This window comes from Rhinoderma darwinii, chromosome 7, assembly GCF_050947455.1.
Source record: "Rhinoderma darwinii isolate aRhiDar2 chromosome 7, aRhiDar2.hap1, whole genome shotgun sequence".
Classification (NCBI taxonomy): domain Eukaryota; kingdom Metazoa; phylum Chordata; class Amphibia; order Anura; family Rhinodermatidae; genus Rhinoderma; species Rhinoderma darwinii.
The window spans coordinates 107,763,369-107,782,158 of record NC_134693.1 but is presented as its reverse complement, the minus strand read 5'-3'; the positions used below and the strand labels follow the sequence as shown (position 1 = coordinate 107,782,158).

Genomic DNA, 18,790 nt, shown 5'->3' with positions numbered 1-18,790 from the left:
CATCTGAGGGGTTAAACGGGTGAGATCGATACTAATATCGATCTCACCCGGCAGAGCAGGGACGCTCCTAGCCCTCAGCTGCCTCTAGCAGCTGAGAGCAGGGAGATTTGACAGCTCCCTGCTCTGTTTACTTATTCCGATGCCGCGACGTAAAAAGTCTATGGCATCGGAATAAGGCCCGTTAGTGACCGACGTAGAAACACGATGGGCCGGTCACTAACGGGTTAATAGAGAAGTCCCTAGGTTGGGATGTTAATCAATTAGGGAGAGAGTGGCTACAAAGATCTCTCTCTCTTCTCTGGATTACATGGACAGCCCATTGATTTCAATGTTTACCATGTAATTCTTCATTTTCCCTGCGGTGGCGCTGCAGGGGAATTAAACACGTGCTGCCAGGTTCCCCCACAGATTATAGCTGATCGCTGGAGGTCCAACCTGCAATCCTTTTTTTAGAAGGGTTTCCGCAAAAAAAGCAGACAACCCTTTTAATTTATATTACGGTACTTTCATTTTGCAAAAAGACCTAAAAAAAAACCAAATAATATTTCACCACCGTTTTTCTACATACTCATGAATGTATTGAAAAAGGTTGTTGTGGTTATACCAAATGTGTCTATATTAAATTATGATCTTTTTGACTAAAATGTATTGGCATATATCTGTATGCCAGGACATTAGCCTGTGTACTAATAAATACTCATAAGAGCTGCAGTGTAAAGCACGGAGAAGGAAAAAGCAGAAGACTGAGCCTGTGATGAGCCAGGGATGGATTTCAGACAACCTCAGATCCCCAACAGACAATGCAACTAAGCTGCAGTCACGGATTGTTACTTAGAGTATTACGTACCTCTATCTGACAGAGGGATTTAAATACAGAGAGATCATAAGGAAGTAAATGTTCTTGCATGTTGCTTGTTCCTACAGGACCCCTAGTGCCGCTGATCTGAGGAAGAACATGAGAAAACAACTTTTGTGTATTAAGAGACTGATTACTAATATACAATACTGCTAAGTGAAGAAAATGAAATAAGGCCCAGTTTACATCAGGTTTAAGATATAGCGTGGACGCCAGGAATGCTCCCAACGTACACGCTAAATAGGTCTATAGGGCAATATTAGCCTAAGGGAGACTAAAAAAGTGCCTTGTTGCCCTCTGACGGGATAGTATGCATCGATATATATATATATTTTTTTGTTGATCCCAAGTAATATTCCATACAATGGGATCCCGCAAAAAACTGATGTGAATGGGGCCTAAAAGACTGGATTGCACACAATAATTACTCCCACATATCCCCACACGCCTTTATGTAGTGTACCTTTAAATACTTGAGTCTACAGGTAAAGTCAAGTATATGTCCCAGGTCGGTTTTGGCATCCCCGTTGATGCATGTTGGTTTGGCATGGCGTAGTAATTGCGTTATTGCATATAACTGAAGAGGCTTCATATGAAATACTTCCCCTGCTACAAGTAACTGTTCACCTTGGAGAGAGTCAAACAAATAAAACACAACATAAACTAACAATTTTATAATAACCACAGATAATGCAGACCCACCATGCTGCTCCACTAGCGTGCTGACTTTCTGCCACTTCGAGGTGAGGTGTTTTGGAGTATTGTTATTTTATAGTCGCCAATTGTAGGTGAACCAGAACATCTACAATTAGGAAATACATATATTTTTTTTATAGAGCTGTGACCCAGTTATTAAGAAACTACAACTCCTAGAATGCCCTAACAGCTGCCGTCTGCCCATGCATGCTGGGGGTTGTATACGCTCTGCATTAGAATGCTTGAAATGATATGTGCGGCACGAATGTATGTATAAGGCTACATTCACATGACACTAAAAATGGTCACATGGCTGTTTTCAGAACAATTTATTTCTACGGGTGTCCTCACAGGGCTGTTTTGTTTTTTTCGGCCTGTGAATACTGGCCGTCAAAAAAATAGAACATGTTTAATTTTCAGCCATTTCTACGGCTGGACGGCCCACATAGAAGTCAATGGATCAGTTTTTAACAGCCGTTATTCAGAAAGTCATTTGTGTGACGGCCGTTAAAAAAGGATCCTGGCCCTCACAATTGTATCAGCGTCTTTGGGAACCATTGTTCCTTTCCCCGCCATGCGGCGCGTTTTTCTTTGTGATGCAGGCGGTGTGATGACGTCGTTGTGCCTCCTCCGCTGAAGCAGGCCTGGTCAGAAGAGACTAGGCCTGCATCGCTTGAGAAGAGGACGGCACAGGAATGGGGACAGGTAATTGTGTCGTTGTTTACAGTGGGGTGTGTGTCACTGTCTAAAGGAGGCACTGTGGCACTATGTGGGTATTATCTACAGGGGTCACTGTGGCGTTATCTACTTGGGCACTGTGTGTGGCGCTATGTGGGCACTGGCATAATCTACAAGGGCATTGTGGCACTGTCTACATGGGAACTGTGCTGTTTTCTGGGAGTTGTTTTTTTTTCACTGTTGTATTGGATGCGTTTTCGGCCTTTTTTGGTGCATTTTCCGACGTGGTTTCTGCGTCAAAGAACTGTGTGAACAGGGCCTAAAAGGGATGTCCAGTTGTACGTCAATAACGTTTAATTATTGTATAAACAATTACGCAACATCTGCATTTAATTTCTCATCATCTCGGATTCTTGTCATTGAATATAAATATTCATGTTTCCATCCAGAGATTAGAGTTACCAATGTATCCAGTCTCTGTGCAGCCTGGACAGTCTGTATAACAATAGCAAGTTTCCCCAGCAAAAACAGCTGTTTGCCAGGGGTGTGAGAAGTCGGACCACTAGCAATCAGCTGATCGCTTCAATTCATGAGAGATAAAATATTTAATAAATTAAATAGGTTGACGCCCATTGCAAATTTGTAGTAGGCATCCAATATACTGGATACTACCTCAAGAATAAAAATACAAAATTCCTCTTAGGTAATTAGAAGTTTTTGTTCATGGAAAAAAGAAAAAAAAAAGGGGGGGGGGGCGGGCGGGTTCCCTACAAATCTTGGATATAGTTCTCAGCATCACATTTATTCAGTTACAGGTCTGAAAATTTAATCTAAAAAGATAAAAGTATGAGGACATATTGAATTACCATTATGGAAAAGCTCCTCGGCCAGAACAGCTGCAATTCCATGGATTTCCTGAATACACAAACGATCCTTTATTAATAGCGAAGCATATGACAATCATGTGTCTGTGACATTCAGACAGGAAATAGAGAGGTGAATCAGGATACGTTTTCTTGTTATGGACACCAAGCTCCAGAAATTCTAGAAGAATACTTAAAGGGAATGTATCATCAAAAAATAACCTAGTGTTTAAATCAAATTTTTATGTTAAACATAGATTTATTTTTTTTGGTCATTGCTTATATAAAAAAAATAATCCTAAAATCTTGCAGTTTTCTCTCTGGCCACTGAGCCTCACAATAGACTAACCCTTCCCGTTCTGTAGAGATTACTTCTAAGGCAGGATTCACATGAGCACATTACGTCCGTAATTGACGGACGTGTCGGCCGCAAGTCCCGGACCGAACACAGTGCAGAGAGCCGGGATCCTAGCATCATACTTATGTACGATGCTAGGAGCCCCTGCCTCGCTGCAGGACAACTGTCCCGTACTGTAATCATGTTTTCAGTACGGGACAGTTGTCCAGCAGCGAGGCAGGGACTCCTAGCATCGTACATAAGTATGATGCTAGGATCCCAGCTCTCTGCACTGTGTTCGGTCCGGGACTTGCGGCCGAAATACGCCCGTCAATTACGGACGTAATGTGCTTGTGTGAATCCAGCCTTAGCAGTCATCTCACATACCTCTCAACTTTCAAGTATCGCAACGAGGGACAACCGATGCGGTGCACATAGCGGCAAATTTTTGTCCTTTTAGGCCAAGCCTCTAAACCCGCACAATCCCCGCTCACGCGCACCAGGTTCAGCCCACACAGTATCATGCTCCCATAGTGCCTCCCACACAGTATAATGCCAAATAGCTGCCCCCACACAGTATAAAGCCCTCTAGCGGCCACCGTACAGTATAATATCCCCTTAGCTGCCTCTAGTGCCAGTGCCCACGTAGATAGTGCCACAGGGCCAGAGGCGTAGCTAGGGGTTTAGCACAGGCGGGGGCGAAACACATCTGAGTGGGCCATCCACACAGTATAATGTCCCTATAGCTGCCCCCACAGGATAATGCTCCCATAGCTGGCCCATCACAGTATAATGACTTCATAGCTACCCCCACACAGTATGCTCCATAGTTGCCCACACACAGTATAATGCCTCCATAGATGCCCTGATACAGTATAATGCCCCCATAGCTGCCCCATGCAGTATAATGCCCCCAAAGCTGCCCCCATACAGTATACTTCCTTATTGTGCCCTCCCGTGTATAGTAGAATTCCCCCCTTAGCTGCCCCATACAGTAGAATGCCCCCATAGAAGTCCCATACAGTATATTGTCCCCAAAGCTGCCCTGATACAGTATAATGCCCCCATAGCTGCCCCATACAGTATACTTCCCTATTGTGGCCCCCCATACATAGTATAATGCCCACAAAGCTGCCCCCATAGAGTATCATTTCCCTATTCCATCCCCTTCATACCCAGTACAATACTCCCTTAGTTGCCACTGGGTATTAGTGCCTAATAAAAAAATACTTACCTATCTTCGTTCCCACGAGTTGAGGAGATCCCTCTGCTCCTCTGCTGTGTGTGGCTGGCGCGATAACGTCACTACATCGTGCCCGTTTGTGTCAAGCCGCTCACAGCTGAAGCGGACATTACACTGTGAATGCTGGAGCAAGTAGCCGTCAGCTCCTTGCTCCAGCATTGGATTCAACCATATCTGCGTCCTGAGGACGCATACAGTTGAAACCGGGACACACCATTGCTGGGGGACCAGCCCTGGGACCCACCATCTCAGTGGGCCCGGGGCCACCGTCTCCCCCGCTGGCTACACTACCGCACAGTGCCTGTGTAGATAGTGCCACACAGTGCCCATGTAGCTAGAGCCACATTGTCCCCTGTAGATAGTGCCACAGTGCCCATGTAGATAGTGCCAGACCCCCGGTAGATAGCGCTATCTCTCTCCCTGCAGCCATTGGGACGCCCTCTGGGGTCGGAATCCACAGCCGATATTCCGCTCCTAGAGGAAACCCCTGACATCACGGTCCATATATGTACAGTGACGTCAAGTGTTTCCTCTAGGAGCGGAATATATATATGGACAGTTACATCAGCGTTTCCCTCTAGGAGCGGAATCCCCGGCCAGAACATTGGCAACGTCACGGTCCATATATGGATAGTGATGTCAGGGATTTTTCTCCTGGAGGAGCCACTGACATCACTGTCCATATATGGACAGTGACGTTGAGGGCTTCCCTTGGGAGTCCTCTGTACTAATGCTGAAGCAGGGAGATGACGGTTCCCTGCTTCAGCATTGGTTTCATCTGTATCTGCGTCTTGAGGATGCAGATACAGTTGACACCGGGAGTCTGGGACATACCCCTGGCCACCTGGGACAGAGGAGCACCGCCTGAAATTTGGGGTGGTCACGCTGAATCCGGGACAGTTGGGCGGTATGTTCTCATTACCACAACAGGATTACAATGAAAGTTAACACCTCTATATAGATAACACAGTATCCACCATTGACAATAGGTGATGGACACTGCTTCCCTCCTATCCCTCCTGCACAGGTCACAGAGCATGCCTAGAAAACTCTCCCATAGAAGTCAATAGGTCCCCTTCTGTTAACAGGTTCCTATGGTCCATGTGACTGCTGTAAAGCACATATCTCTAAATGTTGTTAACAGCAGCTAAGGCAAGATCGCTACCCCCAAAATAATGTGCTGAAAATAGAATTTAAAAAAATCTACAATCAAAAAATAAAAACAAATCTCACTATTTGGTTTCAATTGTGAATTTAAAAAAATAAATATATATATGTGATACTTTCCCTTTAACATAATAGAATTACCATTTTATACAATTACATCAATTCCATAAAGCAAAAAACTAAAATACAGGCATTAAGTGATTAATTTGAAATCTGCAGAAAAAGTGGGAAGAGACAGATGATAAAACTCTTGGGATTAGCAGAAGAATGTACAAAAATAATCAAAAAGAAACACTCATATACAATACGTATAAGCTATATTGCCTCGGGGAGGCTACATGACACAGGGACCCTGCTCTTTGGTGATCTTTGAATCTCTGTCATGCAATGCCCCCTCAGACCTTGCAGTGGGCATACTGCAGTGTATAAGTTTTTCCTAAAGTGTTCCTTTTAATGATTTTTCCTACGATAGCCTGTTCTGATACATCCGTGAGACTATATTACAGAGATATCCACACCATCTACATGTTGTGTAAAAGTAAGAAACGGGAAACTCCGCATTGGGAATCTCTGCCCCTCCCGGCAAATGACCAATGCATCTCATATAGGTTTTTTAACTGCACATTTTCATTCTTCCATTTGACTTCATACAACAAAACGGTCTCTCCAGGTAACTATGTAAAAAATGGATAGCATCCTTTTTTAATAAAAATGTGAAAACAAGATGTTGACATATATATCATATAAATTGTGCGGTGTATATACTGATACATATTAGTCATTTGGAACACCCTACACACTAGACATAATCCACTATAAAAACCATCCGAAATATATCATAAAATATAAAGAATGATTAGTGCAAATAAAAACAATTACCCCCCCCCCCCTACAGTACCCCAGTGGTTTAGGTAAAATACAATTTAATAGCATATACCAAGATACAGATAAAGTGTTCTGAGGCGGTCGTATAAATAACTTTGTTGCGGTTATTAATCATTTTTATAGATATGTAATACAAAGGAACCAGACTACTGAACATACAGTAAACCCAACGATGATCAAAGGTTCATTTTAGGGCTAGATGTAAACTTTTAAATAAAATTATTTTAATAAATCAAAGTTTTTAGTGATTTCAAACAACTTTTTAATTGACTTTAATGAAAATTTTTTTTGACTTTTTAAGATGCAGTTTCTATATATCCTGTATACATAGAATTTGCTTTGACGGCAGGACATGAACTTAGATGTGATCATTATTAGGTAGTTCAGATCAGCTTTCACCAGATCCAACAGTGCAGCGGCTTTGATGGCAGGATACATAGAAGCGGTATCTTTAAAAAGTTTTTAACTAAAGTAAACTTAAAAGTGGTTGATTTATTTAATAAAACTAATTCATTCAAAGGTGTACGCATAGCCTTTAAAGCTAAAATCTATCCATGTGGATGCCACACTTTTCCTTGGGAAGACTCTGTTCACACTGCCATGAATTCAATTTTTCCAAGTTCCATGGTGGATATGACAGATCTACTTTGAAACAGATTTTAATACTCTAGATCCCATTGACGTTCATTAGGTTTCTGTTTTTTTCTCACTGGACAGAGCGGCCCAGCAGACTAGGCTATTCTGCCCCTTAAGAAGCAACGAAAACCAAACGGTACAGAACCATCATGCTAATGTGAACAGAGCCTTAAAGGGGTTGTCCTTCAACAACTCCATCTCCAATCAGGTTTTAAGTTAGGTCCTGGATCATCTAAGGCCTCTCATAAATTTGTATCCTTTCTTTTCCTGGCAGCCAGAATAGCTATAGCCACATCCTGGAAATGTCCTGTGATTCCTCTTCATCTGGTTAAGACTAAACTGAATTGGATTATGGTCAATGACCGTTTACACTGTATGGTCTCAGATAAGGAGGAGCTCTTCCTTCAAGTGTGGCCGCCATGGCTCAGATACCTTGGGATGATCTCTTAGGTTCATTTTGCCTAGAAGACATTTGACCCTCATTCTCCAACCTTCCCCCCCCCCCTTTTATCCCTTTTTATCCCTTTTTTATTTTGACTGTCCCCGGATGCTAATTGCATTGTTTGATGTACAGTTTACCTTTTCCTGAAAACCTTCAATGAAAATTATTGAAACATAAAAGTTAGGTGGTGGTCCAAATTCGGTTACCGTCACCATTAGGGCTCATTTACATGAGCGTGTTATACGTCCGTGCGACGCGCGTGATTTTCACGCGCGTCGTACGGACCTATGTTAGTCAATGGGGCCGTGCAGACTGTCAGTGATTTTTGCGCAGCGTGAGTCCGTTGCGTAAAACTCATGTCCTATATTTGTGCGTTGTTCGCGCATCACGCACCCATTGAAGTCAATGGGACTTGCGTGATTCGCGCAACAGCACTGAAAAGGATGAATGAAAACAGAAAAGCAGCACGTGCTTTCTGTTTACAAACATCCAAACGGAGTGTCAGAATGATGGCGGCTGCGCGAAAATCACGCAGCCGCGCATCATACACCGATGACACACGCAGCTGTTAAATGCCTTCTGCGCCCACGCAAAACGCCGCGTTTTTTGCGTGCGCAAAACGCACACGCTGGTGTAAACCCGGCCTTAAAGAGAACGAGGGGCTCCAAATCCCTGTTCTCGGCTGAAGAGCAAGACATGCATGTGTCGTCCCTGTCCATAGAGATGAATAGGACCGTCAGAAACAACCAAGTGCACTCATTCTCAATAACTGTAAGGGTATGTTCACACACGGCGGAAAAGCACACAGTGTATCTGCCCTAGGCGCCACAGGGATTTGTGGCCGAAAAACCGCACCAAATCGTTGTGCAGTTTTTCGGCCAAAAATGTCCGCTGCAGAAAATTGCAAGTTTAAAAAAAACAAAAAAAAAAAAACACATACTTAAAGAGGCTCTGTCACCAGATTCTGCAACCCCTATCTGCTATTGCAGCAGATCGGCGCTGCAATGTAGATTACAGGAACGTTTTTATTTTTAAAAAACGAGCATTTTTGGCCAAGTTATGACCATTTTTGTAGTTATGCAAATGAGGCTTGCAAAAGTCCAAGTGGGTGTGTTTAAAAGTAAAAGTCCAACTGGGCGTGTATTATGTGCGTACATCGGGGCGTTTTTAATACTTTTACTAGCTGGGCGCTCTGAAGAGAAGTATCATCCACAGCAGCATCGGCGTTTGCAGGTAAGTCGATGTAGCTACTTACCTGCAAACGCTGATGCTGCTGCAGAATCAACTGTAGCCTCTGGTGCCGATGTGGCCGTCACGATGCAGGACCTGTGAGTGACGTCACAGATCTGCACTGCCAGAAGCTGGGCGTTCTGAAGAGAAGTGGATGATACTTCTCTTCAGAGCGCCCAGCTAGTAAAAGTAGTAAAAACGCCCCGATGTACGCACATAATACACGCCCACTTGGACTTTTACTTTTAAACACACCCACTTGGACTTTTGCAAGCCTCATTTGCATAACTACAAAAATGGTCATAACTTGGCCAAAAATGCTCGTTTTTTAAAAATAAAAACGTTACTGTAATCTACATTGCAGCGCCTATCTGCTGCAATAGCAGATAGGGGTTGCAAAATCTGGTGACAGAGCCTCTTTAACCTCTGACGTTCTGCAGGTCGGCCTCGTGGGATGACGTTTTTTCCCATGTGACTGCTGCAGCCTGTGATTGGCTTTTAAAAGAAAAGGGAGACATCAAGTCCCCTGTTGAATCCACTGTGAGGACTGAGCTCCCTCCTGCTGAGAACTGGAGGAGGTCCCAGTTAATATGCTTACTCTGATGGCAAAATTAAACTAAATCTTTTATCTGTAATGAAAACAAGTCTGTGCCCAACGGATACTTATTATTACCATCATCAATAAAATAACAAAACAGTTTTTTTGGTCCCAGCTGAGCACGGGGTACACATTGGCTTAGTAGTAACTTGTAACAAACTTACATAAAAGTGAAAGTGCAGGAAATGGGATAAAGCTTTAGGTACGTTAATGGGGAACTTTGAGAGCAGATCTTGCAGGTAGACCTCCAGATCCTTCTGTCTTTTTTCCACCAAGCTTTTAGAGTTCTTTCCGATAATCTTTTTTGGCGGAAGTAAATTCCGCTCTATTTTATTCTCCGCCGTAAGCTGAAACCCAAAACACAGACATTGTGAGGGCAAAAAGCATTAGAAAAGAAGCATCTTATCAAGAATTGGCTGCTCTTCCCACTTTGTAAAGTCTGATTTCATTATACCGGTCCCCTGGCTACAAGCGGTTATGCCCCGGGTGATCACTTATATTGCAGCGTGAAGTAAAGTGTTATGAGATCAATGATCTCCTGGTGTAGTGCATGGACAACCCCTGTAAGTACACCAGAGATAGAACTGCCGCACCAAAAGACCATCCATGTACAATATAATGGAAAGCAGACGTTTTTAAAGAGAGGTCACATTGCATAATATCAGAATGTACAGAAAATATATTTTTTCATTATACGAATATAATACATCAATTAGACAAAACGCAGCTCTCATCCCATACATGGCCCTAATTAGAGCAGCAATTAACCCATTAACACAGGACACAGCATTTTTTGGTATTAAGGATACAGCGATTTTTTTCATTTTTGCTTCACTGCAATCCGAGAGCCATCATTTTAAGGCTGGGTTCACACGAGCACATTAACATCCGTAATGGACGGACGTATTTCGGCCGGAAGTCCCGGACCGAACTCAGTGCAGGAGGCCGGGCTCCTAGCATCATAGTTATGTACGATGCTAGGAGTCCCTGCCTCTCTGCAGGACAACTGTCCCGTACTGTAATCATGTTTTCAGTACGGGACAGTAGTTCCACGGAGAGGCAGGGACTCCTAGCGTCGTACATAACTATGATGCTAGGAGCCCGGCTCCCTGCACGGAGTTCGGTCCGGGACTTCCGGCCGAAATACGTCCGTCCATTACAGACGTTAATGTGCTCGTGTGAACCCAGCCTTAAACATTTTTGTTGACATATGAGGGCTTGTTTTTTGTGGGACGAGTTGTATTTTTCAATGCATCCGTGTGCGGTTTTCATGCACCTATTGACTTCAACGGGTGCGTGATGCGCGAAAAACGGGCAAATATAGGACATGTCGTGAGTTTTACGCAGTGAACGCGCTGCGTGAAAATCATGGACAGTCTGAACAGCCCCATCGACTAACATATGTCCGTGCGACGCGCGTGAAAATCACGCGCATAGCACGGACGTATTATACGTTCGTCTGAATAAGCCCTGAGGGTGGTCTTTTTTGCGGGATGAGCTGTAGTATTCATTAATAACATTATGGGGTGTATAAGACTTTTTGGTTACTTTCTGGAGAGGCGGGTTGAACAAAAAAATAGCAGTTCACCGCGCAGGATAAATAATGTGATCATTTCTCAGTATGGGTCATTACAGTTGCAGCGATACCAACGAGGAGTTTTGCGATTTTATTTTAATATTTTTTTGACATAATAAAGTATTTTGCAACAGGAAAATGTGTTTTTTTATAACTTTTTTTTTTTTATTCCCACTAGGAGACTTGACCATGAAATCACTTATATAATAGACTGCAAATCTTCTGTATTGCAGTGTAATGAGCCTCTGGCAAGGCCTAATATTAGTAGAAAGATGGCAGACCTATGGGCCTTCATTCGACAAACAGCTGCCATAGAAACCCATCAGCACCCTGAGATCGCATCAGGGTTGGGGGGCTATGGGGTGACAAAGGGAGCCCCATCCCTCTGTCTAACCACTTAGATGCTGCGGTCACTATTGACCACGGCATCTAAGGGCTTAAACGTCCAGGATAGGAGTTCTCTCTGATCCCGGCCGTCGCAGCAGAGCATCAGTGGTAACATACATAGCGCCAGCACTGTAAGTATGGGGTTAAAGGGATTACAGCTCAATTAACAGAGCATTAAATGGGTTATCCAGGATGCCAGAAATACAACACAAGACCACTGAGCCCTCTGATTGGCTGCACCGCTCACATGCTACGTGCATGTAAAAAAACCACTAGGAGTGCGCCAAAGCATCAGCGCTGGAACGCCGGGAGCAAGGATAGGAGGGTATTGCTTTTTTGGTTTATTTAATTCATTTGGAGCCGGATAACCCCTTTTCCAATCTCTGATACAGTTCTTGTTACGGGTGGATTCAATCCGGCAGATTTTTTGCAGAAATTTCTGTGACTGAAAATCAGTTCTATTCATCTGTATGTGGTTGTTGTGCACGGATTTCTGCAAGTTCCAGTCAGATGAATAAGACAAACGGGGGAAGAGAGACGAGCAATGGTTTTTATTGGCACCATTTTAGGGTATAAACAACTTTTGCTAACTTTTTATTACAATTATTTGGGGCGATAAGGTGACCAAAAAACAGAAATTCTGGTGTTTATTTTTTACAGGCAATCGCCGTGTGGAACAAATAACGTTATGTCGTAATAGTTTTGACATTTACGGATGTGGTGACATGCCCCTCCATCAGCAGCCATGTTTAGGACCGGGGAGCCGTCTATGGAGAAGACCGTATAAAGCAAGTAGGTGGCGCTTAACAAATGAAGACATCAGCGCTGATCTGCTGACAACAGTATATTAGTGAGTGGCTTATAATACGGTTTCCGACACCTTTGGTAAAATAATCATGAAACGGCCAACCCCTTAAAGTGAACAGTCCGCTTTACACTTCTGTCCTTGACAGCAGATTTCATCCATGGAGGTAAGAAACACCGTCCACATCGGCAGTCAGACTTGTAACAGCGACTCAATTACGTATATAGTAAACATACTCACCTTTTCATGAAGATCATAGAAGTCGCTGTAACGATGCTTTACAGTCCAATTATATACGCCAGTATAAACTTCAATGATATATACCTAAGAGAGATCAAACGCAATAAGAAAAAAAAAAAAGTATATTACACATACACGTTTGGGGTGATTTATTAAGCGAAACGCGACAGAATTCTGGCAAAATGAAGCAAAAAAAAAAAAAAAAAAAAAAGTGGCGTACATGGCATGCCTTAAATTTATTATGATACACCCGGACGTCCACAGGATATAAAAGGAAATGTGATTCTATAGACCAGGCCACCTGCCACCATGGTCCAGTTCTGATGCCCACGTGCTCATAGTAGTAACTTTAGGCAGTGGACAGGGGTCGGCACGGACACTCTGACCAGTCTGCGGCTACGTAGCTCCAAACGCAGCAAGTTGTGATGCTCTGTGTTCTGACACCAATAGCCAGCATCAACTTTTTCAGACCAGACTGTTAGCCCTCACTCCTCAGGCGAATCAATGCCCACGACTGTCTTCAGTTCACAGGTTCTCCTTCTTCGGACCACTTTTGGTAGGTACGAACCACTACATGCCGGGAACACCCCGCAAAACCTGCCGTTTTGGAGATGCTGTGAGCCAGTCGTGTCGCCATCACAATTTGGCCCTTGTCAAAGTCGCTCGGATCCTTACGCTTTCCCATTTTTCCTGCTTCCAACTCATCAACCTCAAGAACAGACTCTTCACTTGCTGCCTAAGGATCTGTTCACACTTTCAGACAAATTTTCTCTAGGTTGACACTCGGATTTTTGCTGTAGATATATGGTTTGATGTGCCGTGGGTCTGTGGAAGGATTAGCCCTATTCAATGGGGCTAATCCGTCGGGTTTTCTACGAAATACACAAAAATGTGTAGCATGCTACATATTTTTGCAGATTTTTTTTCTTCTACAAATGGGGTTACAAAAAGCACAATTCCCATATATTGAATGTGTTTTGGCATCGGATTTGGGCAAGGTGTCAAATCCTGAACGTGTGAACAGGGCCTGAAATATCCCGCCCCTTGGAATAAGATAATCAATGTTTTTCACTTCACCTGTCAGTGGTTTAAACGTTATGGCTGAACTCTAATCACACGATACAGAATACCAGGGTTTGGACGTGAGAAAAGAATATAGAAACTAGACAGCGTAGCTCCACTATCACCATAACGCTTGGACATTCACCATTGGGAAAGGGAAACAGGACCCTGTAGTTCTCAGACTCCGAGCCCACGGATCACACATTCATGACATGTCAGATGTTTACTTTATGTACTCGAAGGCGTATTAGGCCTCGTTAACCCGTTCAGATTTTGATGAAATCCGCTATAATTCTGCATCCAATGCATGTGAATACGTTTCTTGTAACCCCGTTCACATGCAGTTGACGCTTGTCCACGCTGTGGGAAAAAAAAACCTGCAAGAATAAGTAGCACGATACTCAGATTCCGCACGCAAAAGCCGGTGAACTAACACCAGCTAATCCTAATGCGAATCCGTGGTATATAAATTTGCAGATCCGCAGCAGAAATCACAGATTCAGCCTCCGATTTCTGTTGCGGGTTCTCTAGTAAATACATGTAGGATTTGCCATAGGAATTCAAACCCTTGTGCTCAATAGGTGGTACTGTATAGAAATCCGTTCCCGCTTGTGGAGGCAGACAGAATGCTGATGTTTAAAGCTGAGCTGTCCCCTATTACATGTAGCCCTAAGGCCTCATGCACACGACCGTAGTGATTTTCTGGTCCGCAAATTCCAGGACCGTGTTCCGTGAAATGTCCTCCGCAGTTCATCCGTATGTAATCCGCAAAATGCGGATAAAAAAAGCCTAGGTAAAACAGGATGACGACAGAACTCATTCCCGGTCGTCGCCTAGCAACACTTCCGCAAATCCGCAAACTGCGGTTGACACACGGAGGCGTACCCGCATTTTCCACGGGCCCATTGACTTCTATGGGCATGTCCGCATCGAATTTGCGGGCCGTAATAAGACATGTCCTGAGTTTGTGCGGCACGGATTTGCGGACATGCGGGGACCCCTTGAAAACACGGATAGTGTGTATGGGCCCATAGAAATGAATGGGTCCGCAATTCTCCCGTGGATTTTCGGGGGAATTGCGGAAGCAAAAACACATTCGTGTGCATGGGGCCTAAGGGTATGTTCACACGCAGAGTCAAAAACATCTCAAAATATGTCCTGCACTTTTTCGGGGCCGTTTTTTCTACGCGTAAAAAAACGCAGCGAAAAACGCTGCATCGGAACAGAACGCGTTTTCCCATTGAAATCAATGGGCAGATTTTTGGAGGCGTTCTGCTTACGATTTTTCGGCTGTTTATCAGGCGTTTACGGCCCAAAAAACGGCCGAAAATAGGCCCGTGTGAACATACCCTGATAAGAGGAGCATGTTGCAGATACAGGTCCGCCGTGTTCTGGGGGTCATACTATTATTTACAAATTTGTAGCCAAAAACAATTAAAATATGGGGTAGTGCTTGGGCGCGCTACCTACTCCTGATGACCAGTGTGTTCATTAACCCAACGACTGCCACGCCTGGCTTCTGGACCCTAAAGTATTTGTCTATCTCTGCTAGTCATTTTATTTATTTGTTTTACTTGAGTTTCCCTTTTAACAAAATAGAGCAGTCACGGGGCAAACAAATTCCCTGCAGCATCTCAGCTGCTTACAATACCAGCATTATGTCAATAGATAGAGGAGCTGTTTTAATGTCCTCTAGCTTCAGGATAAGGCTATGTTCACACGCTTAACAAAAAACTGAGCTGTTTTCAAGGAAAAACAGCCCTGATTTTCAGCAACTAGCGTTTTTACGGCCGTTTTTGAGATTTTTTTTCAATAGAGTCAATGAAAAACGGCTCAAGAAGTGACATGCACTTCTTTTTACTAAGCGTTTTTTTACGCGGTCGTTTTTAACAAACAACCTGTGGGAACGGAACGCCGTTTTTTTCCATTGAAATCATACCCTTAGGCTACAACCAGTGTTTAGTTGTAGCCTGAAACCATGGAGACTCATCTCTGCATAGGAGCTGTGTACACAAAACAATGGGATATTTTTTAATCTAGACCTTTTGTAAAAATTGTGTGCTCTGTTATATTCCTCCAATCAGGAATTTGGTGGCTGTTTATTGGGTGCAATTACATCCCTTGGTTTACTATTAGGGTACCGGATTTTGAGGTCTATATCACGCTTTAATATGTGTAAGGAGTAGTCCTGCAGAAATGTCCTCTGACTGCTGACTGTAGAAATGTGGACACTAGAACTGTTAAAATACAACAGTAGCAGCCTGTAGGTGCCCAGATGTTGCTAAACTACAGATCCCAGCATGCCCTGGCAGTCACAGGCTGTCTGGGAATGCTGGGAGTTGTAGTTTTGCAACAGCGTGAGAACCACAATGTTCTATTAGAAGCAAATCGTCTCATGTCGTCTCGAGGATATAATCTAATGCATATATTGGGTCAAACAGCCATGAATGGCGGATACAACTGAGCACTACACCCGTATAGCAGGGGCTACAATGTAAATATGGGCAATGACAGGGCCCGCCCACTTACCGTGTAATTCTCCACCAGTTCCGAGCCGATGATCTTCACCCCTCGCTGCTCCCCACTGTCCTCCAGAAACTCCGCTACGTCCTCCATGGTTTACGGTATGATTGGAAAACAATCACGGTTCCTACGGGTTATTCGTTCTCTGCGGCTGCGGGAGTCGCCATGTTTGTTTACTCCGTGATCCCAGTTCAACAAACTTTATTGACACGTTCACAGGATAACACAGAACTGAAAGCTGCGCTGATGACAGGAGGTCAGCGGGAATGTACTGCACTGGTCCAAAACCAACCTGACCAGTATAGATATATCATTTCCCCTCTTCAAATGGTTTTCACTACGGACATATATACCCATACAAAGTACCATTAATGTTTGATTACGGCCACGAGGACCCCCATTAATCCTGAGAATGTGGGGGCCTGATCCCCATGTTTGCGGGGTAGACATGACCGCTCATATGCGTGTATCAAACTCGTCTGGTGAAGTGAGTCTACTCTCTTTCATGGTGGATTGATGGATAGCTTGCCACCCCTATGTAGCTTTGCCAAGCACAGCGCCACTTTCATACGTAGGCTGTGTCTGGTATTGCTGCTCAGCCACAAGAGTCTGTCACCAGTTTAATACTTCCCAATCTCCGACCTAATCTAATAAACGCTTTGATGTAGATAATTACTGTTTTGTTTTAAAAAAAACAACATTTATTATTGACAAAGTTCTGATCATTTTTACATTGATGCTAATTTTTTGTAAAATTTTTTTTTGTTTCACCTACTGGGCGTAGTAAAGAGAAGTGTATGGCGCTGACCAATCAGTGACCAATCAGCGTCATACACTTCTCTGTATTCATGCCCCGCTTTATTCACAGCACAGCGTGATCACCGTGTCAGGACTGCTGCTGAGGAGGATAATCGTCCTGGCACGGCTGGAGGCGATGTCTGGTCATTCTCCCGTCGCTCTGGTGAAAGAACTGCGGGAGTAAGTGACGTCACAGCGTGATCTCGCGAGATCACGCTGTACTGTAAATAAAGATGGGCATGAATGAAGAGAAGTGTATGACGCTGATCTTTTCTTTACAACGCCCACTTGGAGAAACGAAAAAAAAAAACACCCAGTTCGGCATTTCTAAAAAATTTGCATAAATGTAAAAATGATCAGAACCAATAATAAACGTTTTTTTAAAACAAAACAAAACAGTAGTTCTCTACATCAAAGCGTTTATTAGATTAGGTAGGGGACAGAGAAGTATTAAACTGGTGACAGAGCCTCTCTCTAAGGCTATGTTCACACGGGGTATTTTGCAGAGTTTTTTGACGCGGAAACAGCGTCGCAAAACTCAGCAAAAACGGCCCGAAAATGCCTCCCATTGATTTCAATGGGAGGCGTCGGCGTCTTTTTCCCGCGAACAGTAAAACTGCCTCGCGGGAAAAAGAAGCGACATGCCCTATCTTCGGGCGCTTCCGCCTCTGACCTCCCATTGACTTCAATGGGAGGCAGAGAAAGCATATTTCGCGCTGTTTTATGCCCGCGGCGCTCAATGGCCGCGGGCGAAAAACTCTGCGAAAATCGGCGTGCAGGGAGAGGAAAATCTGCCTCAAACTTCCAAACTGAATTTTGAGGCAGATATTCCTCCTGCAAAATACTCCGTGTGAACATAGCCTTAAGGGGTCTTCCCAAGATCAACATTTATCACCTCTCCCGATCACTAGCACCGTCAGCCCCATAGACATTTAATGGAGCGGCAGGGCAAAGGCTCGACTGCCGCTCCATTTAAAGGGGTTGCCCGGTTTTAGCTAATTAATGTAACTTTTTTGTATAATTAAAAGTTATATCATTTTCCAATATCCTTTTTGTATTAGTTCCTCACGGTTTTCAAGATCTTGTTTACTTCCAGTGGATCTAATTCTGTCCATGGTCATGTGCTGAAATCGGTGGGAAACACAGTCATGATACACATACTGTGAGGGTAAGGTCACCCTGTGCGTCGTTGACGCGGTTTTGCTGCGGTGTTGTTGTGTTTGAAAACCACATGCGGTCAACTGCATGCGTTTTTTTTCTCTTTAAATCCGGATTCACACGAGCGTGTGCGTTTTGCGCACGCAAAAAACGCGACGTATTGCATGCGCAAAAGGCACTTAACAGCTCCGTGTGTCAGCCCCGTATGATGCGCGGCTGCGTGATTTTCGCGCAGCCGCCATAATTATGACACTCCGTTTGGATGTTTGTAAACAGAAAAGCACGTGGTGCTTTTCTGTTTACATTCATAGTTTGACAGCTGGTGCGCGAACCACGCTCGTCCCACGGAAGTGCTTCTGTGTGGCATGCGTGATTTTCACGCACCCATTGACTTCAATGGGTGCGTGATGCGCGAAATACGCTCAAAGAACGGACATGTCGTGAGTTTTACGCAGCGGACTCACGCTGCGCAAAAATCACTGACAGTCTGCACGGCCCCATAGACTAATATAGGTCCGTGCGACACAAGTGAAAATCACATGCGTTGCACGGACGTATATCACGTTCATCTGAATAAGCCCTAATGCTGCAGTTCTGTTGCGTTTTTAAC

General features: G+C 44.0%; 1 protein-coding gene across 5 annotated transcripts in view; it reads right to left on the bottom strand.

Annotated features, from left to right (window-relative positions):
• Positions 1-16,434, bottom strand: part of NISCH (nischarin) — a 65,577-nt gene extending 49,143 nt beyond the window's left edge. For all 5 annotated transcript variants that reach the window (XR_012850029.1, XM_075833774.1, XM_075833773.1 and 2 more), the window contains exons 1-6: positions 16,231-16,434; positions 12,640-12,723; positions 9,796-9,978; positions 3,097-3,145; positions 1,320-1,483; positions 848-943 (exon numbers count right to left, since the gene is read on the bottom strand). Coding sequence is in view for 4 of the 5 variants with exons in the window: in XM_075833774.1 (XP_075689889.1) it covers positions 848-943; positions 1,320-1,483; positions 3,097-3,145; positions 9,796-9,978; positions 12,640-12,723; positions 16,231-16,317 (663 nt within the window). In the remaining variant the exon portion in view is untranslated. The remainder of the gene's footprint in view (positions 1-847; positions 944-1,319; positions 1,484-3,096; positions 3,146-9,795; positions 9,979-12,639; positions 12,724-16,230) is intronic.
• Between the last annotated feature and the right edge of the window lie 2,356 nt (positions 16,435-18,790).